Source organism: Salvelinus fontinalis, chromosome 6 (genome assembly GCF_029448725.1).
Source record: "Salvelinus fontinalis isolate EN_2023a chromosome 6, ASM2944872v1, whole genome shotgun sequence".
Lineage (NCBI taxonomy): Eukaryota > Metazoa > Chordata > Actinopteri > Salmoniformes > Salmonidae > Salvelinus > Salvelinus fontinalis.
The window spans coordinates 69,068,137-69,089,789 of NC_074670.1; the positions used below are offsets into that span (position 1 = coordinate 69,068,137).

Sequence of the window (21,653 nt, forward strand, 5' to 3'; positions counted from 1 at the left end):
TTGTGCTGAGCGCTGATTCACGGTATTTTCTGCCAAATATGTATTCCACTGACAGTATTCATAGGGAAAAGGATACGCGGATCCTTGATCAGTGACTTTTCTTTAAAATGGCTGGCATTATTGTAGGCTTAATTCGTAATCTGTATACACACACACTGCAAAGAAAAGCTTTGGGTTAACATATCTTTGGTACAGTAAGAACAAAACAAGGACTCGTTAGATTGGGAATATAGTTATTTTATTACCATCCCCATCTACGTAAACCGTATTAATTCTTAATTAAAAACAATGCCCTCTCACATTTGGTCAGGTTTATTTTCACTTGGTCTGTCATCTTATCACACACAACTGGCCTCATTGGTTCCCAGTTCCAACACTCATCCTGAGAATGCTGCAGTAAGTTTTTGAATTCAACCACAAAATAATGAAGAAAAACTCTTCAAAATGCTTGATTACCAACAACAGTAGGGAATACAACAACCCCTTCACGATGCTTTGACCAACCAGGACCGGTCGCTTGTCTCCAGAGAGCTCACTACATCTTAGTAAACATATCTTTCCTAAGTCACATTTAGACAATTAAAATCAACACTATAAAGAGCATATGACATTCTGAAGACAGTGGACCATGACCCTGTACCCCAACCCACAATCTAATCCCAATGCATGGCCCTAACTGCTATTAGGATGAGCATCCACAAAGTCAAGTGGTTTTAGAATAATTCCCAAATATGATTAAACTTAAAAAGCCAAATCCCCTCCATGCAGTAGTTCAGACCATACTTTGTGTCTTTTCTCCAGCACTTTAAAAAAAATGGCATAATAATGACTGAGGTAAGCACGCACATTCTTGTCAGAAACTATATTAGGGGCAAAATAAGAAGGAATGACCAACCTTAAATTAGGAATATCAGAGATAAGACTCAATACACCTTATGGCAATTAGAGAGATGCACATGACATTTACAGATCTTGATCAGTGCAGCATTCATGATTGGTGGAGAGTTTCTAACCCCCCCTAATAAAACCTGAATAGAATGTGGCACATAAACTGAAAGCAAAGGGAGCGGTTTGGCTTTCCTGTCGATTTCTCTTCAGTAATTACAGGGGGAATATGTAATGGAATGAAAACATGAAAAATATAAGAATTTAAAGTCATAAGAGATGGCCAGATATGGAATTAAACAGATACTAACTAAACTGTCTGAATGAGTGTCTTAATTTTGTCAGCAAACTTATTCAATGATCTTTTACATCTACAACATACTTGATGGAAAACCTAAAATAATCATCCATCAGACTTGAACGTCTGAGTACCCCCAATACATTAACGACAATGATACCATGATTTGAATTTGAGAATTTTGCCCTAAATGCCGCTAACAAAGAACAATCTACCTAGTAACCAGTTCAGATCTACAGAACAAATCCCTGTCCACGTGTGTTTGTGTGCGCAAGCTTGTTATGAAAGTGTGTGTGTGTGAGAGAATAGTCCTGTATCACCTGTCCAGTCTGAGTACCACAGAGCAGTCGTTCCAATATCTTGCTTGGTGCGTTACGATTGCTGCCCGTGTCCACTCAGTTCCTCCATCTCTCTCATCCTTTCCTGTTCAGTCGGGTTCAGCCCCCCCCCCCCCTCCATTTCTCATCTCCATGGTTACTGAAGCACCACAGTCCAGTCCACCCCTGCATTGACGCCTGGCTTACGTAGGGTTAACACCGACATAGAGGCATCAAACTCAAACTCCAGCAGATTCTCCTTGCCATCTACAGAGAAAAAGACATCAGAACATAGCAATAACAGTAATTTGAGTATGACCTGCCATTATACCCACAGTGAAAGATACACAAAAAAATTACAGAACAAAAATATAAACAACAAGTGTTGGTCCCATGTTTCATGAGCTGAAAAGATCCCATACATTTTCCATACGCACAAAAAGTTTGTTTCTCTCAAATTTCAGTGCATTCATTTGTTTACATCCCTGTTAGTGAGCATTTCTCCTTGCCAAGACAACCATTCCACCTGGCAGGTATGGCATATCAAGAAGCTGATTAAACAGCATGATCATTACACAGGTGCACCTTGTGCTGGGGACTAAAAGGCCACTCAAATGTGCAGTTGTCACATAACACAATGCCACAGATATCTTAAGTTTTGAGGGAGCGTGCAATTGACATGCTGACAGCAGGAATGTCCACCAGAGCTGTTGCCAGATAGAGAAATGCACATTAATTTACCCATAAGCCACATTCGTCGTTTTAGAGAAATTTGCAGTATGTCATCCGTATGCATGTCAACCGCAGACTACGTGTAACCATGCCAGCCCAGGACCTCCACATCCGGCTTCTTCACCTGCAGGATCGTCTGAGATCTGCCAGCTGATGAAACTGAGGAGTATTTGTCTGTAATAAAGCCCTTTAGTGTGGAAAAACTAATTCTGGATTGGCTGGGCCTGACTCCCGAGTCATGTGAAATCCATAGATAAAGCATTTAATTAATTTATTTAAATTGACTGATTTCGTTATATGAACTGTAACTCAGTAAAATCATTGAAATTGCTGCATGTTGCGTTTATATTTTTGTTCAGTATAGTTTATTGCCAAACTGTTTCCGTCTCAATTGCCTACTTGGGTGTGAAAAATAGAAACATTCAAACACAATGATTTACTGGCAAATTAATTTGGCACACTAATCCATAGTATGAATAAGACACTGGAAGAACTCACCAGGAGTCTTCAGAGTGGCCTTGCTGGGCTTACTGGCCCCCAATATGACAATCTTCTCAATCCAGGAGGGAGTGATAAACTGGGAACCAGGGCCCAGGTTTCTGCAGGGAGAGAAAGGGAAAACGGAGTTAGACAAAAAGCAAGGAGAATAATAATGACTAAACAATTTGGAGAGAGAAAAATGATCTGACAGACCTGGAGGACAGGGCGTTATTGGCAAAGGAAAGTCTTCTGTGGATGAACTGTTTCTGTTTGTCAAAGTTGATGGTGTGGCCGTCATCTATGTAGAGCTCACCCTGGGCAAATCTCTGTAATGGACGTAAAAAAGGTCAAATCCCGAATCCCACTTCAGAAATCCATCTAAATGGGGAACATTTACTGTATAAGTGACAATGTCTGTGTTTGTTTTACCTTGGGGCTGAGTGCAACGAATAAGGTGTAGGGGTCATGTTCCATGCAGGATGATGACCTTCGAACCCGGGCCTTCCTGGGAATAATTGAACCACCGCGCTGGAATACCGGAATCTGGTAACGAGAGAGAGAGTCAAACAGGGAGTGTCTCTCCAAGCTTACACAATTCTCTCAACAGCACTTACAGGATGTAATCTTAACTGTATGTGACTGTTTAACTAAGCATGTATCACCCTGGTCATGACAGACTGGTTGTGAGTGTGTTGTAGAGTTTCTTACAGAGCTGATGGTGACAGGGATGTAGAGGTTCTGGGCTCCGTTGTGTTTCTGGTACGTGTGGACGTCAAACCAGACCTGAAGGACAGAACAGAGCAGTTAGGCGAGGGTTTCAATTAGACGGCTGATATATAACCTACATAAGACATAGTGACAATGTTATGACAGTTCCTGAGATGGACTCGCCTCTCCTTTTCCAGGCAGGTAGGCAGTAACACCCCTGCCCCCCTCCTCAGTAACAGGGTGCACCAGCAGATCTCTCCCTGAAACAGCAGGATAGATGGAATGTGACTCAGTCATGGCATCAGTCATAACGGATGAGCAAAGACAGGAATATCTATTGACACGGAGTTATACTAGGGAATAACAGATAAATATAACATGATCTCACTCACCAAGCAGGAACTGGTCATCCATGGAGAATGTGGCCGTATCCTGAGGATACTCCACCCACAGAGGTCTCATGACAGGCTGTCCAGAGTAGTGGGCGTGGTAGAACAGCTGGTACCAGTAGGGCAGGAGGGCGTAACGCTGGCGGACAGCCTCCCTGATCAGAGCAGTGTTCTCTGGGCCAAACAGCCAGGGCTCCCTGCGTGGGGTGTCCAGATGGGCATGGGCCCGGAAGAAGGGCTGGTATGCCCCCGTCTGGTACCAACGCACCAGGAGCTCAGTACTGGGAGACTTAAAGAAACCACCCACATCAGCTAGGAGGGGGAGAAAAGAGGACAGGAGTGGTAGAATAACCAATAACCATTTACAATGTGGTGGGGTTTAAAGAAACAGGCAATGAATCATAATAAATTTAATGTAAACAAGCCGATAACGGCAAAATAAAATTGTGCAAAATATTTCCGATGTATTAATTGCTTAGCTGTGACTTTTAGTGGAGAGGAAAATAGAGGTTCTCTAAGACTGAGTCAGACTCACCTCCACAGAAAGAAACACCAACCAGGCCCAGACTGAGACACATGGGGATGGAGATCTTCAGATGGTCCCACTCAGCAGTGTTATCACCTGTCCACACAGCACCGTAGCGCTGGGAGCCAGCGAAGAAGGCTCTGGTCAGGACAAACGGCCTCTCCACTCCCCCTGAACGCTCAATCAGACCCTCTGCTGTGGCCATTTGCTGAGGGAGAGAAGAGAGGGTGGTTACTGCAAGTTCAAGCAGCAAAACTCAGAAACATTCAAACAATCCAACAGTAATTTCTTCAAGAAAAAGTCTACCATTGCAATTGCAAGTCCCAGTTCTACTAGAGTGAAGACGAGCACATACACAGTCACACACACTCACCACATAGAGTCCGTAGAGGTTGTGGAGGTCACGGTTCTCCCAGTTCCCGTGCAGGGCATCTTTATGCATGGTGACCTCTGGTCCGTTAAACACTGACGGCTCGTTCATATCGTTCCATGTATACATGTTCTCCATAGATCCCTGAGATCAGAGATGGGGAAGAGATATTTCAGCAAAAGAATGACACGGAATGAGACGACATGGCAAAAGTCAAACCCGGGCAGAAGGGACTAGGGCTGTTGCGGTGACCACCCCACACTTCATGTAGGGCTGTTCCGGTGACCACCCCACACTTCATGTAGGGCTGTTCCGGTGACCACCCCACACTTCATGTAGGGCTGTTCCGGTGACCACCCCACACTTCATGTAGGGCTGTTCCGGTGACCACCCCACACTTCATGTAGGGCTGTTCCGGTGACCACCCCACACTTCATGTAGGGCTGTTCCGGTGACCACCCCACACTTCATGTAGGGCTGTTCCGGTGACCACCCCACACTTCATGTAGGGCTGTTCCGGTGACCACCCCACATTTCATGTAGGGCTGTTCCGGTGACCACCCCACACTTCATGTAGGGCTGTTCCGGTGACCACCCCACACTTCATGTAGGGCTGTTGCGGTGACCGTATTACCGCCACACCGGCGGTCACGAGTCAAATGCCACGTGACCGTTTAGTCGAGTTAATTAGGCTTCTCCAAGCTCAGATGCTGCTGGTCATTAGTAGCCTACCAAACTTGCTAACTGCCTGGTACTCAGCACTCTATTGTCCCTCTAATCACTCTGATATCAATACAAATCTAAATCAAACAAGTCACGAGGGCCCATCAGCTCATGTTGCGCAACATTTCTACAGGCTATGCAATTGCGTGAAAAAACAGTTTTGCCCACTAATAAGAGGATCCCAACAGCTTTCTATAGGCTAGGCCTACTATATTTGTTTCTCAACTTTCCTCATATTAAGCACATTGCTTCTCTTTACAACAGGAGTATAGCCTATCTGGCTGGCATGAAAATGAAACTATTTAAGTACAGAAATGTAGTATTTCCCCTGTGCTCGTTTCAAGAGGTGCATGATAATGATCCATTCTAAATCAAAACTAATGTCACACATTTTTTAGTATATGTAAAGACAAAACTAACTCAAGAAGTCTGATGGGTGACACTATTAGCTCATCACTTGTGAATGATGGCCAGTTTAAAGCAAGAAACAATGCCTTGTGACTTGTTCAAATCATAGTCCAACCGTCATTTCTTCAACACCTCATGTAGCCTAGCCCATAGACCTATATGTTTTGATAAGGCTTGTATCACAACTATGAAGAAATAGCCTAATAGTTTATTAACATTTTAAGCTAAACATTCTGATCTGTTGTGTCAGCCTCATTGCATAATGTTTTTGTTGTTGATGATGCTAGTGGTTGTATTAATTTGGGATCTATCGCATCCCACCACTGTCCCAGACTGTTTGAAATATTTATTTCTCGCACAGAATAAGTCAACTTTTGTACTATGGGGGATAGTAGATTGACATAGGCTAGTTATTTTGCTGTTCATTAGGCCTACTCATCTTGTTGGCTGACAAAAAGTAAATGAGGACAGTTCTTCCAATATCTTCAATATGTACCACAGAATTGGATAAGGACGCGTGCAACTGCATCCCCGATGTGTCTGTCTTCACTTGCAGCCTATGAGAAAGACCTGATCACGTGATGGAGAGCCGTGTGAGTGAGATGAGAGGTGCTTTGGAGCAGGAAGCACTCAGGGAGAAGAGTTGCAAAAGGCATGGATTATTTTAGGGTGCAATATGGCCACACAAAGGGGATGCTGCCGGGAAATTCTAGGCATTATCAAGTGCTTCTCAAATTGTGAATGAGAGACTGACAAAGCGTGTAGAGGCTGTGTAAAAAACAAAGCAGAGCTCATACCTTGCAAGCTACTTTTTTTCAAATCAGAGTCGCATCATATAGCTTTACAATGCATTTAAAATCAAAACATACAGCCCAACGTTTGGAGAACAACTAAAGTTACATTGATAACTCTAAATTTAGCATATAGGAGTACCTGTTTCTTTGTTAACTTCTTATGGTTGCAGGGGCAGTATTGAGTAGCTTGGATGAAAGGTGCACAGAGGTGCCCATAGTAAACTGCCTGCTCCTCAGTTCCAGTTGCTAATATATGCATATCATTGTTCATATTGTATAGAAAACACTTGGAAGTTTCTAAAACTGTTTGAATGATGTCTGTGAGTATAACAGAACTCATATGGCAGGCAAACACCTGAGAAGAAATCCAAACAGGAAGTGGGAAATCTGAGGTTGATAGATTTTCAACAGCCCCTTTTGAACAAACAGTGGGATATGGATGAGTTTGCACTTCCTACGGCTTCCACTAGATGTCAACAGTCTGTAGAACCTTGTCTGATGCCTCTACTGTGAGGTGGGGCCGAAGGAGACAGGAAATAGTTAGGTCTACCATGACCTGGCCATGCTCTGACCATGCGCGTTCACATGAGAGGGAGCTCTGTTCCATCGCATATGTGTGAAGTCAATGTAATTCTCCGGTTGGAACATTACTGAAGATTTATGCTAAAAACATTCTAAAGATTGATTCAATACATCGTTTGACATGTTTCTACTGACTGTTACGAAACTTTGACATTGTCAGCTTTTAGTGAACGCGCTTTCTGACTTTGGATTTGTTTACCAAACACGCTAACAAAAATAGCTATTTGGACATAAATTATGGACATTACCGAACATTTTTTGTGGTAGTGGGAGTGCATTCCGGCGAAGATCAGCAAAGGTAAGTAAAGATTTATAATGCTTTTTTTGAGTTTTGTTTTATGAGTTTTGCGCAATTTGGCGGGTAACTGTATGGCTGAACACTGTTCTCAGATTAGTGAATATTGTGCTTTTGCCGTAAAGCTTTTTGAAATCTGACACAGCGGTTACATTAAGAACAAGTGTATCTTTAATTCTATGTAAACATGTATCTTTCATCAAAGTTTATGAGTATTTATGTTGTTTGACGTGGCTCTCTACAATTTCTCCGGATATTTTGGAGGCATTTCTGAGCATGGCGCCAATGTAAACTGAGGTTTTGGGATATAAATATGAACTTTATTGAACAAAACATATGCATTGTGTAACATGAAGTCCTATGAGTGTCATCTGATGAAGATCATCAAAGGTTAGTGATTCATTTGATCTCTTTCTGCTTTTTGTGACTCCTGTCTTCGGCTGGGAAAATGACTGTTTTTCTGTGATTTTGCAGTGACCTAACAATCGTTTGTGGTGCTTTTGCTGTAAAGCCTATTTGAAAATCGGACACTTTGGAGGGATTAACAACAAGATTACCTTTAAAATGGTATAAGATACATGTATGTTTGAGGAATTTTAATTATGAGATTTCTGTTTGAATTTGGCGCCCTGCACTTTCACTGGCTGTTGTCATATCATCCCGTTAACGGGATTGCAGCCATAAGAAGTTAACCGCCTGACACAATATCCGCATCTGCGCATTCCCTCAAATAATAACCTTTCTATTTTATTCAGCTTTGTTCAATTGTATTTTTCATACTATAAAATAATGACACAGAACTGTAAGCAAATCTTGCCTGCTAAATGTGTAGCCCACAGCCATATGGCAACTCCGAGTATGCTACTCTGTTCTTCTGAAATAGACAACATTTTCTTCATATCGTATTTCTTTAGACCCGCCTAAAATAAATAATGGATTTATTGTGAAGGTGTAGACTATATTACATGGATTTATTAGACTTTTAAAATGTAAATGTTCCAAAAGGTCTGCATCAGTGACTTGTAAGCTGTGTGTGGAAGCCAGGAGATGCTAAATGTGTTTGTTAATTAACAGTCAATTACCGTGAGACTGACAGTTATTTGCTTGACAATCAACGGCTGACGAAATTCCGTAACCGCCACAGCCTAAAACGGACTTACCTCATACTGATCGTAGGCAAACATACTGGCCCACCAAGCTCTCATCTCAGGGTTGGTAAAGTCTGGGTAACCAGAATTACCTAGAGTAAAAAAGGGAAAGATTAGAGAGATGTTGAGTAACTGCAATGTGTTCTTCTTTGATTGTGGGTCAGACTAATTTCCCAGTCTCTTACCAGGCCAGCACCAGCCCTCGTAGTCTCCACCATCTTTGTTTTTGACGTAGAAGCCTTTGGAGCGGATCTCATTGTGGATCTTGTAGCTGCTGTCCACCTTGATGTGGGGGTCCACAATGGTCACCATCTAAATGGTAGAGGGGGATAATGAGGGAGAAGGAAAAAAACAGCAAAATTGAGATTAGATGACTTGTCAACCTGTCTCAAAACCTTTGGCTTTTATCATTCAACCATTTAAACCAGTGGTCACCAACCTTTTCTGAGTCAAGATCAGAGTCAAAATGCATGCCGAGATCTACCTCAGATTTTTTTATTAACACGACTTAAAAATGTAAGCCTATGCAACATTAATCAATTAAAAACAGTCCTGTAGCAATGAGGTTTGTGCAGTAAGCTATAGGCCCAATACATTATCACTGCATACTGGCTTTGCTTGAATTGCCCTGCCAATGCATTGTTGTTCGAGACAGGGTTTAAAATTATATTTCAAAATTTGAGGTAGGCTATATGATCCCACCGGTAATAGATCCATTGTTGTATTACTTGTGAGGCACAGCTAAGTGAACATACATTTAAATCATTTGCTTTACTGGGCTGATGGCGCCTGCATCTGATGGTCAGACTCAGCGGAGGGAGAGAGCAGCACAGACTGAGGGTCTGCCTCTCAACATCCCTCCGCTCTCCCTTTCCTCCACTGACCAAAAAGGGACACAGTCTTCCAGCTGATGGGGAAACTCGAGTCGCACCGCATTATTTCTGCCTCATGCATAAATTCATGTTGTTACTCCTATGAACAGAGAAAGTGAAATATTCCTCGATATTAAAAAAGACCCAAGCTGCTAATATTAACAACAAGGCAAGCCTATAAATACACTTTCCTACTCATTCATTACTGCTGCAATGCTTGTAGCGCTGAGTAGAAAGGAAGAACTATCATTTTATGGCTTATAAATAAGTGTTGAATACAAAGTGTTGAATACAAAGTGTTGAATACAAAGTGTTGAATACAAAGTGTTGAATACAAAGTGTTGAATACAAAGTGTTGAATACAAAGTGTTGAATACAAAGTGTTGAATACAAAGTGTTGACAGTGCTGAGTAAGAACTTAAACATGAACTCACTCAAAAACAGCAGCTCTTTGCTGTATTCATTGACAGTGTCTTTCTAGTCAAGGTTTAAAAAGTTTTGAACTCACAGTATCAACTTTACCATAGCTTTATTTTATGTCTGCTACGTTACTGCAGACTCAGTCATCTGAGCAATCTGATTGGCCAGGAATTGCATAGCGCACTTGATTTCCTCTCCAGGCCCAACCGGGAAGGCAAAGCTTGTACCGTAAGACACATGAAATGGCAACAGTTTGCCTACCCGGCGCGCAGGGCAGCTGAATTGGCTGCACCTACCACAACAGAAATGTTTGGCGATCGACTAGAAATGCCTTGGAGGTGGACAAGTCGATCACTATCAACCGGTTTGGTGACCACCGATTTAAACAGTTGAGTCCCAATAAGACAGAACCCAGAAATGTGCTCACCTTGCGTCTCTTGTCTATCAGGCCCTGCAGCATGTCTTTGGGCTGGGGGAACTTGTGAGGGTCCCAGGTGAAGTAGCGCTTGCCGTCCGTGTGCTCTATGTCCAGCCAGATAAAGTCGTAGGGGATGTCATGCTCATCGAAGCCCTGGTCCACAGCCGCCACATCCTCCTGGTCATTGTAGTTCCAGCGGCACTGGTGGTAGGCCAGTGCAGACAGGGGAGGGAAGGCCTGGGTACCTGGAGCAGTGTGTGAGGGTGATATGAGGGAAGTAGCAAGATCTGCGACACTAACCTCCACAGGGACTTAGAAAATAGACTGGTGAACTGGCAAAGTGGACAGGGAATATGAACTGGGTTTCGGTAGTGGGAGTCTGACCTGTGAGTGAGGCGTACTGGGAGAAGACATCAGTGGGAGTGGGTCCCAGCATGATGAAGACGTCGATGATGCCGCTCTCTGAGATCCAACGCACGTCTGTCTGTGGCGTCTCACTGGAGCCCTGAACATAGTCCAGCATCTGGCCAAACACAGTCTATACAACCAGAGAGAACCAGAGTAGGGGTAAGCGGGTGTGTTCGGTTTCTCTCTGACTGTACCCTTCAATGTCTATACACAGGGTGGTTGAAAGGTGTCTCACTGGGAACCATGGAGAAAAGGATTTACTGACTGTGTGTGTGTGTGTGTGTGTGTGTGTGTGTGTGCGTTACCTTGCCAGCGGTGTTGGAGCTGATGTCCACCCAGGTCTCAGCAGCGTTGAGCCAGAAGATGCCCATGGTGCGCTGTGCATTGTGGGACAGCATGACAGGGATGGCACCGTACAGGGCCATGGGGTTGAACAGCTCATACTGGAACACGTCTAGGTTAAACAGCCGGTATGGATCCCCTCCACTGGAAAACACATACGCATATATTATTGTATAAGTCATATAGTCTAATTTCACCTTATTTAAATCTTCAACCTACAACGTTGAAAACAAAAGAAAATGCATAAACAAACAGAACTAATTAGGATGTCCTGCACCGTCAGAAAATACATGCGGTGGAAAGCCATGTGAAAACATGTAGTAGTCTTAATTAACTACGGTCTCAATTAACCAATATAACGGGCCAATGTCAGTATCACTCACTCAGTGGTTTTGAGTTGAAGACTGTCTGCGTGTTCCGGGATGCCGTAGACGTGCTCTACCCCTGGCAGAGAGAAGTCCAGACTAATGGAGGAAGGGCCTGCAGGAGAAAACAGCCAACCAGGACACACTACATTCAAAACCCATTCAGCACTGGTCACTGTGCCTAAAGCAAGTCATAAAACTCATCCAATCAGAAAATAATATCTCCAGGAGATGACCCAGGATCAGAATACCAAGTATTTATTTGATTGCAAGCCTCCTCTTTCACCTCTCCATTTATCTGAAACAACAGGTTCACAGAGAAGTATCCGTACCATTGGGTTTGTTGTCTGTGTGCGACTTGAACGTCTCCTCCCACATTCCATCCTCATTTGCAGTCTAGGAAGGAATAAAAGAACCAACGTGGAGACCGATGGAAAGAGCGGAAGAGGAGTATTGTGGTGGAGAGAAAGAGAAAATGGGAAAAGCAACGAAAAGGGGGTTGATTTGAGTTTCAGTCCGTTGGCAAGGGCAGTAAGCAGTGCTGCAAAACCTTTAACTGCATCTCTCGTTCAGTTTACTGATCCTAATCAAAAGCCTGGGGGCAACCCTGGTTCTAGTGTTACTTCTCTCTTCATCCCTCCCCCACACACCTCTCCTTCTGCCGGTTCGTTGGCAGCATCACTTTCTTCTTTCTTCTCAGCTCCTTCTGGGTCTACCTGACTGTGGGAGAGAGAAACGTCCCCAAAAGACACACAACTTCCTGACAACTGACTAATTAAAAATCTAAATTAGGTACAGGAAGCACACAGGGAAGAGGGAACACACCAGAGCACCAAATCTGGGTCCAAAAGGCTCCTAACAGCTTCTTCCCCCCCAAGCAATAAGTCTGCTGAAAAATGTATAAAAATGGCCACCCAGAGTATTTACATTGACCCCCCCCCCCCCTTTCTTTTTACACTGCTGCTACTTACTGTTTATTATCTATGCAGTCACTCTACCTCTCCTACATGTACAAATTACCACAATTAACCTGTACCCCCTGTTTATAGCCTCATTATTGTTATTTTGTGTTAAATAGTTTAACTATTTCTTTAACAGAAGTGTTAGTTAAGGGCTTGTAAGTAAGCATTTCACACCACGGTCTACACCAGATTTATTTGGTGCATGTGACAAATACAATTTGAAATGAGGAAAATCATGATGACCCCCCACACACACAGCCTTCTCACTAGTATCAAAATAGAGCTGGTGTCAAACTACTTAACCCTCTAAGATTGTACTCTAATGACAAAGGGGAACAACTCCCGACCTTGTGGTTATTTTTTTAGCTGAACACCCCAAAGGACTAACCCCCAAGTGACAACCAGTACCCTGCCTTACACACAGACCTCCTCCGAGAACACACACTACCCCAGTGGAAGCGCACACTGACTGGAACAAACAAGCCTAGAGGAGATTGTTGTCTACTCAGTGCTATGGGATTAGACTAGGCAGCCACTACATACAGTGCCTTTGGAAAGTATTCAGACCCCTTGACTTTTTCCACATTTTGTTACGTTACAGCCTTATTCTAGAATTGATTGAATTGTTTCCCCCCTCATCAAATCAGCACACGAAACCCCATAATGACAAAGAAAAACAGGTTTTTAGATTTGGTTGCTATTTCATTTATTTTTTTTATTTTTTTTATAAATACTGAAATATAAACTCAGCAAAAAATAAAAAGTCCACTCACTGTCAACTGCGTTTATTTTCAGCAAACTTAACATGTGTAAATATTTGTATGAACATAAGATTCAACAACAGACAAACTGAACAAGTTCCACAGACATGTGACTAACAGAAATGGAATACGGTGTCCCTGAACAAAGGGGCGGGTCAAAATCGAAAGTAAACGTCAGCATCTGGTGTGGCCACCAGTTGCATTAAGTACTGCAGTGCATCTCCTCCTTGTGGACTGCACCAGATTTTCCAGTTCTTGCTGAGATATGTTACCCCACACTTCCACCAAGGTACCTGCAAATTCCCAGACATTTATGGGTGGTGGGGGGGGCCTAGCCCTCACCCTCCGATCCAACATGTCCCAGATGTGCAATAGGATTGAGATCCGGGCTCTTCACTGGCCATGGCAGAACTGACATTCCTGTCTTGCAGGAAATCACGCACAGAACGAGCAGTATGGCTGGTGGCATTGTCATGCTGGAGGGTCATGTCAAGATGAGCCTGCAGGAAGGGTACCATATGAGGGAGGAGGATGTCTTCCCTGTAACGCACAGCGTTGAGATTGCCTGCAATGACAACAAGCTCAGCTCGATGATGCTGTGACACCGCCCCAGAACATGACGGACCCTCCACCTCCAAATAGATCCCGCTCCAGAGTACAGGCCTCAGTGTAACACTCATTCCTTCGACGATAAACGCAAATTCTACCATCACCCCTGGTGAGACAAAACCGCAACTCGTCAGTGAAAAGCACTTTCTGCCACTCCTGTCCAGCGACGTTGGGTTTGTGCCCATAGGCGACGTTGTTGCCGGTGATGTCTGGTGAGAACCTGCCTTACAACAGGCCCACAAGCCCATCTCAGCCTATTGCGGACAGTCTGAGCACTGATGGAGGGATTGTGCGTTCCTGGTGTAACTCGGGCAGTTGTTTTGCAATCCTGTACCTGTCCGGCAGGTGTAATGTTCAGATGTACAGGTGTTGTTACACATGGTCTGCCACTGCGAGGATGATCAGCTGTCCGTCCTGTCTCCCTGTAGCGCCGTCTTAGGCATCTCACAGTACGGACATTGCAATTTATTGCCCTGGCCACATCTGCAGTCCTCATGCCTCCTTGCAACATGCCTAAGGCACATTCACGCAGATGAGCAGGGACCCTGGGCATCTTTCTTTTGGTGTTTTTCAGAGTCAGTAGAAAGGCCTCGTGTCCTACGTTTTCATAACCGTGACCCTAATTGCCTACCGTCTGTAAGCTGTTAGTGTCTTAACGACCATTCCACACAGGTGCATGTTCATTAATTGTTTATGGTTCATTGAACAAGCATGGGAAACAGTGTTTAAACACTTTACAATGAAGATCTGTAAAGATATATTGATTTTTTACCTATTATCTTTGAAAGACAGGGTCCTGAAAAAGGGCTGTTTCTTTTTTTGCTGAATTTACATAAGTATTCAGACCCTTTACGCAGTACTTTGCGAAAGTACCTTTGGCAGCGATTACAGCCTAGAGTCTTCTTGGGTATGACGCTACAAGCTTGGCACACCTGGATTTGGGGAGTTTCTCCTATTCTTCTCTGCAGAACCTCTCACTTTCTGCCAGGTTGGATGGGGAGCGTTGCTGCAGCTATTTTCAGGTCTCTCCAGAGATGTTCGATCGGGTTCAAGTCCGGGCACTGGCTGGGCCACACTAGGACATTCAGAGACTTGTCCCGAAGTCACTCCTGTGTTGTCTTGGCTGTGTGCTTAGGGTCGTTGTCCTGTTGTAAGGTGAACCTTCACCCCAGTCTGTGGTCCTGAGCGCTCTGTAGCAGATTTTCATCAAGGATCGCTCTGTACTTTGCGCTGTTCATCTTTGCCTTGATCCTGACTGGTCTCCCAGTCCCTGCCACTGAAAAACATCCCCACAGCAGGATGCTGCCACCACCATGCTTCACTGTAGGGATGGTGCCAGGTTTCCTCCAGATGTGACGCTTGGCATTCAGGCCAAAGAGTTCAATCTTGTTTCTCATGGTCAGAATTTTTAAGTGCCTTTTGGCAAACGCCATGCGGGCTGTCATGTGCCTTGTTACTGAGGAGTAGCTTCCGTCTGGCCACTCTACCATAAAGGCCTGATTTGGCGGAGTGCTGCAGAGATGGTTGTCCTTCTGGAAGGGTGTCCCATCTTCACAGAGGAACTCTGGAGCTCTGTCAGAGTGACCATCGGGTTGTTGGTCACCTCCCTGACCAAGGCCCTTCTCCTCCGATTGCTCAGTTCAGCCAGCTCTAGGAAGTGTCTTGGTGGTTCCAAACTTCTTCCATTTAAGAATGATGGACACCACTGTGTTCTTGGGGACCTTCAAAACGGCAAAAAAAAATTGCTACCCTTCCCCAGATCTGTGCTACGTACAATTCCTTCGACCTCATGGCTTGGTTTTTGCTCTGACATGCACTGTCAACTGTGGGACCTTACATAGACAACTGTGTCTTTCCAAATCATGTCCAATCAATTGAATTTACCACAGGTGGACTCCAATCAAAGTTGTAGAAACATCTCAAGGATGATGAATGGAAACAGAAGGCACTCAATTTCGAGTCTCATAGCAAAGGGTCTGAATACTTACGTAAATGGGATATTTCAGTTTTCTATACATTTGCAAACATTCCTAAAACCTGTTCACGCTTTGGCATTATGGGGTATTGTGTGTAGATTCAAATCCTTAATCTATTTAATCCATTTTAGAATAAGGCTGTAGCGTAACAAAACATGGATAAAGTCAAGGGGTCTGAAAACTTTCCAAAGGCACTGTATAACATGATTGTGTTGGGTCAACAGTGTGGTGAAATGGCTGTATCCTGAAGATGTTTGAAGTCAAAAGAGAAGTATGGGAGGAAAAAGGCTTGTGAACATCTCCTCTGAAGACAGGTAGAGAGATTAGAACTGGTTTACATGCCTAGACAGGAAATTATTTAAGAAAAAGCTACCAAGCCAAGTCACCACATCCATGAGCCATTTGGGCATGCCATTTTTGGAGGTCTATCTAAACTTTTACACTCAACTCCATACTCAGCACAGACAAATACCAACCTACAAAGCTGAAGGAATTTACCTAGAGAATACCCACTTGATATTTTCCCACGCACTATATGCTTTGTTTTTTATCTTATAGGAGATGCTGAGACATTGAACAGAACAGGAGAGAATGGAGGAAAATGATTTAATGGATTAACAGAATACCAAGCAGTGAAAAAGCAAGAAAAACAAAGAAACATGTATACTGTGAGAACATAAATACAAACTTGCATTGTGGCGGGATATGTGGGCGTATTGCTGTCACTTACGTATCCTTGCGGATCCGGAGGTGCTCGAAGGCCAGCAGACCACGGGAGTTAAGTGACAGAAGAACCTCCCGTCCCTCCATGATGTCCAATCGGAACGGTTTAGCACTGACGATCAGCCACTGAGAGTCTGCCCCCAAAGACAGAACCACCCCATTCTCATCCTGCGACAGGAGAGACAGACTGAGGAAGGAGAGAGGTGTGAGAGAAAATGGGTGGAATCAATACACAAATCATTTAGAGATTACATTATTCTGTGCCATCTTGTCTCTGCTGTCTATTCATACAGATGCATTCTCTCTTGGTGCTGGTGGCTATAACATTATCAACAAATCTACACCCCTTCCTGAAAGCCAGGTCATTCATCTACTGCATGCCCTCAGGTAGTGTTTCACTGCATCCTCCACTAGCCTACACTAACTATATTTCATTTCAACTCCCTTGCTTGTCTCTGTCCTAACCAATTCATTCATTCTCCCCATTTCTCCTCAAGGGTTTTTACATGACATGTTCTACTCTGCTTTAGCCACCATTTCCTGTATTCCTGACACCGAGTTGGCTCGAGAACATTTCTCCTCCATATCCATTCCTCTGGCAGTTACACACGCCCCTTTAAAACGATTCAGAGTCCAAGATAACGCTATTGCGCTATTGCCCCCATGGTTGACCAGGCTGCCTTCATTGCATTACGATCATATTGATCGTGTCCCTGCTTACAAATATCTGGGCATTTGGATAGATAAAGCTGTATTTTAAAAAGCATATTGATGAGTTAGTTCAGAAGCTGAGAATAAAAATGGGCTTCTTCTATAGAAATAGGTCCTGCCTCTCGCTAAATAGTAGAAAGCAGATTATTCAGTCGATGTTCTTATCGGTCCTAGACTATGGCGACATCTATATGAACGCAGCTGCCACTTCATTAAAGCCGTTAGATGCAGTTTATCATAGCGCACTGCGCTTGACTACGGGTGACAATTTAAGTGCTCATCACTGCACTCTCTACCAGAAAGTTGGTTGGCCCTCTGATGTCACGTAGGTTGATACATTGATTTTTTCATTTAGAAAGCCCTTTTACAAAAAGTCCCACTGTACCTAACATCTTTACAAAATTTTAGACAAACAGGTTTACACACCAGTTCACAGCGACGGTTAACTCTGGAAACTCCTTTGGTCTCTACTGAGTTAACTAAAAGCTGATTTCCCTTTCTTGCACCTTATTTGTGGAACAGTCTTCAAAATGTTCTTAAATGGGATGTTTTGGTGCCTCAAGGGCAATTCAGACGGCTGATTGAGGACCTTGTCATTGATGAATGTGTGGTTTTTTATGACCATGTTGTTCTTTCCCCTTGCATTTATAGTGATGTATGCATGTTCTGTAATTCAGTGCTCATCTGTAAAAGAGACCTTGGTCTCAGTATGGCTCCCTGATAAAATAAAGATAAAATAATTAAAAATAAAATCCACATGGCTCAGTGTCACCCATCACCCACCCACTACTGCAGATGGCTCTCTGAGACTTACGGCTCTGTAGGAGGGTCGTTGATGAGCACGTCGGGGACCTCAAAGCGAGGCTTCAGCGGCTTCAACTCATTTATCTTCACCCTGGTCATGTTGCCCTGGAGACGATAGAGCTCGAGCAGCAGACGCACCTGCGGGGGGAGAGGGAGGGGTAAAAAAACAACAACATGAGACCAGATCCCAAAGGGGTTTCAAGCACACCTGTTAATACATGTATGGACATATAATAACATCATATTACATCTGTCGATTAAAGTGCGAGTGTAACAGACCTTGTTGTTGTCATTGATGAGCTGCAGTGTGAGTTTAGTGTTGGTGAGCTCCAGGGTCTCCAGCAGGGCTCTGTACGGGGACTGGCCAGGCTTCAACGCTCGCTGACGCCTGAGTGCACAAACACAAACCCTGATAAACATGTTCTATTTGCATGTAGAAGTACATATTGTGAACATTCTGGATCATAAGTGAGGATAGACGTGTGGGCTTACGCGTTACCGTCAGTCACATACTGAACTAAAATATAAAAAAACGCAACATGCAACAATTTCTAAGATTTTACTGAGTTACAGTTCATAAGGAAATCAGCCAACTGAAATAAATTACACCCTAATCTATGGATGTCACATGACTGGGAATTCACATATGCATCTGTTGGTCACAGATACCTTAAAAAAGGAAGGTGCCGAGAAAAACATTTTTTAACTCAGTATCTGATGTGACCACCATTTGCTCATGCAGCGTGACATCTCCTTCGCATAGAGTTGATCAGGCTGTTGATTGTGGCATGTTGCCCCACTCCTCTTCAATGACTGTGCGAAATTGCTGGATATCGGTGGGAACTGCAACACGCTGTTATACACGTCGATCCAGAGCATACCAAACATGCTCAATGGGTGACATGTCTGGTGAGTATGCAGGCCATGGAAGAACTGGGACATTTTCAGCCTCCAGGAATTGTGTACAGATCCTTGCGACATGGGGCTGTGCATTTGCATGCTGAAACATTTGGTGACGGCAGCCGATGAATGGCATGACAATGGGCCTCTGGATCTCGTCACGGTATCTCTGTGCATTCAAATGGCAATCGATACAATGCAATCGTGTTCATTGTCCATCGCTTATTTCTGCCCATAACCCCACAACCACGGTGCACTCTTCATAACGTTGACATCAGCAAATCGCTCGCTCACACAAAGTCATACACTCTGTCGGCCATCAGTCCAGTACAGTTGAAACTGGGATTAATCTGCGTAGAGAACACTATTCCAACGTGCCAGTTGACATCAAAGGTGAGCATTTTCCCACGAAGTCGGTTATGACGCCGCACTGCAGTCAGGTTAAGACCCTGCTTGAAGGTGAAGCATGAAGATGAGCTTCCCTGAGACGATTTCTGACAATTTGTGCAGAAATTCTTCGGTTGTGCAAACCCACAGTTTTATCAGCTTTCCAGGTGGCTGGTCTCAGAAGATCCCGCAGGTGAAGAAGACAGATGTAGATGTCCTGGGCAGGCGTGGCTAGACGTGGTCCGCAGTTGTGAGACCGGTTGGACGTACTGGAAAATTCTCTAACATGACATTGGAGGCAGCTTATGGTAGAGAAATTAACATTCACTTCTCTGGCAACAGTACTGGGGGCCATTCCTGCAGTCAGCATGCCAAGTGAACATACCCTCAACTTGAGACATCTGTGGCATTGTATTGTTTGACAAAACTGAACATTTTAGTGGCCCTTTATTGTCTCCAGCACAAGGTGCACCTGTGTAATGACCATGTTGTTTAATCAGCTTCTTGATATGCCCCACCTGTCAGGTGTATTGGTTATCTTGGCAAAGGAGAAATGCTCACAAATTTGTATTAGAGAAATACGTTTGCGCGTATGGAACCTTTTATTTCAGCTCATGAAACATGGGACCAACACTTTAGATGTGTTTATATTTTTGTTCAGTATAAATACGTAGTCTACTTTCATTAATTGTGTTTCATCAAGGTGCTAAGTGGTGTAGCTGTGTATGATCCAGGACTTACTTGCAGAAGGCACTCTGGTCACAGGTTTTGAAGTTTCCCCGGTCCACCGCCCAGGTCCCACTGAGGAAGACAGACTGCCACAACACTAACAGAGGCCCCATCCTGAGAGGGCAGAAGAGAGAAACAGAAAATGGAAAGCAAAGGTTAAGAGGAGAATGAAATACTACATACATTAAGCCATTGTTTACAAACCCTGGTCCTCGAGTACCCCGAACAGTACACATTTTTGTTGTAGCCCTGAACAAACACACCTCATTCAGCTCATTAGGGGCTTGATGATTAGTTGGCAAGTTGAATCAGGTGTGCTTGTCCATGGTTAAAATACAAATGTGTACTGTTGGGGCTACTCGAGGACCAGGGTTAAGAAACACTGCATTAAGTTCTGCAAAGTTAGTGATAGATAATGATGCTGGCAAGTCAAATGCCTAGACCGGTGTTAAACGTCGCTTCTCGAGTATCCCCAGCAGTACATATTTATGCTGTGACTCCAGACAATCACAACTGATTATATTTGTCAACTAATCATCAAGCGCTTGAATCATGCGTTTTTGTCCGGGGCTACAACAAAAGTGTGCTGTTGTTGGTATTCAAGGACCGGAGTTGGGAAAATACTGGCCTAGACGGTGAAATGCATGTGGGAATTTACACTACAATGGACTTTAACCTAGTTATGCATCCTCAAAGGTTGATACAATTGCCACTTGCTGATAGGCTGCTGCGGTTTCCAAATCATGTTGATTAAGCTCATCTAAACGTGTATAATGAATCATTAACGCTAGAACTTACCTAGTCAAAACCATAACCCAACTTGCTAAATCCTCGTCGTAATACAACTAGGACACGCACGTGTTATGACACTTCACCGATCGAGTTAGTTATACGTATGTAGAAAATTATATAATTAGAGATTTTAAAACGTAAACTTAGCTGCATAGAGGGCTCTCAAGCCGCTAACTTAATTCAATTCAAGGGGGATCGAGATTCTTCCTATGACTGCTACTAACTAGAGACAGTAAAAAGATACCCGAGAGTGGACTGGTCGAGATATGGCGAGCGAAAGTCCCTGGATCACCGTACATGCGAAATATTTCTCGAAATCAATAGCTAGCTAAATGCTTATTTAACCGCCGAATTGATTTGTCTTACCTTACTATGAAGGCGGCCATCTTGGTTTAGTTCCAACCTTGGCCCAGCCCCGTTTCACATTGAACTAACAAAGACCGCGGAGAAGATACCCGAAAAAGCGGAGTGAGTTTTTGGAGTCTTTAAATATGTAGGAACTCATTCGATATTGGTGGATTCTGTTCAATATTTATTATTATCATAGGCAATTAGATTCGAAACTATTTTAGTCTTCTGGAATGTGTCCACACGGTTTATCTCGATCCTTGTATTTATTTATCCTCTCAGACACGGACACATCAGCTTGAATTGGTAGTCAATTCTGGAGCAATCCACTGATTTATTTGTACTACTCTGGTTGCACTGTGCTTGCTGAATTTCCCTTCAGGGACAAACACACGTACGGGCTCTACCAATATAAAAACACTTTGTGAAACATCTACACAGAGCACGTATGGTGGTTCAAACAAATTGTCC

At 43.7% G+C, this 21,653-nt stretch overlaps 1 protein-coding gene across 4 annotated transcripts; it reads right to left on the bottom strand.

Moving 5' to 3' along the window:
* Positions 1-221: 221 nt before the first annotated feature.
* On the bottom strand, positions 222-21,514 carry LOC129858360 (neutral alpha-glucosidase AB-like). 4 transcript variants are annotated; one of them, XM_055927528.1, is made up of 23 exons: positions 21,201-21,514; positions 20,055-20,156; positions 18,306-18,414; positions 18,037-18,164; positions 16,519-16,698; positions 16,287-16,352; positions 12,131-12,200; positions 11,813-11,876; positions 11,499-11,595; positions 11,079-11,259; positions 10,750-10,903; positions 10,375-10,610; positions 8,841-8,967; positions 8,668-8,747; positions 4,709-4,849; positions 4,345-4,543; positions 3,813-4,121; positions 3,604-3,680; positions 3,421-3,495; positions 3,142-3,255; positions 2,926-3,038; positions 2,731-2,831; positions 222-1,767 (listed from the first exon to the last, which is right to left on the bottom strand). In XM_055927528.1, exons 1-23 carry the CDS (start codon positions 21,218-21,220, stop codon positions 1,658-1,660), a joined length of 2,853 nt encoding a protein of 950 aa, XP_055783503.1. In that variant the 5' UTR covers positions 21,221-21,514; the 3' UTR covers positions 222-1,657. The 4 variants fall into 4 exon arrangements, with proteins under 4 accessions (XP_055783503.1, XP_055783504.1, XP_055783505.1 ...); XM_055927529.1 differs by lacking the exon at positions 21,201-21,514 and adding an exon at positions 20,841-20,942; XM_055927530.1 differs by lacking the exon at positions 16,287-16,352 and having other exon boundaries at positions 21,201-21,513.
* Between the last annotated feature and the right edge of the window lie 139 nt (positions 21,515-21,653).

Bases quoted from the DNA above. Each gene is read 5' to 3' on its own strand.
- LOC129858360 (XM_055927528.1), bottom strand. From the start codon at position 21,220: ATGGCCGCCTTCATAGTAAG. The intron at 18,415-20,054 runs GTAAGTCCTGGA...TTGTGCACTCAG, and splicing joins GACCAGAGTGCCTTCTGCAA to GCGTCAGCGAGCGTTGAAGC. The intron at 1,768-2,730 runs GTGAGTTCTTCC...TTTTCTCTGTAG, and splicing joins GGCCACTCTGAAGACTCCTG to ATGGCAAGGAGAATCTGCTG.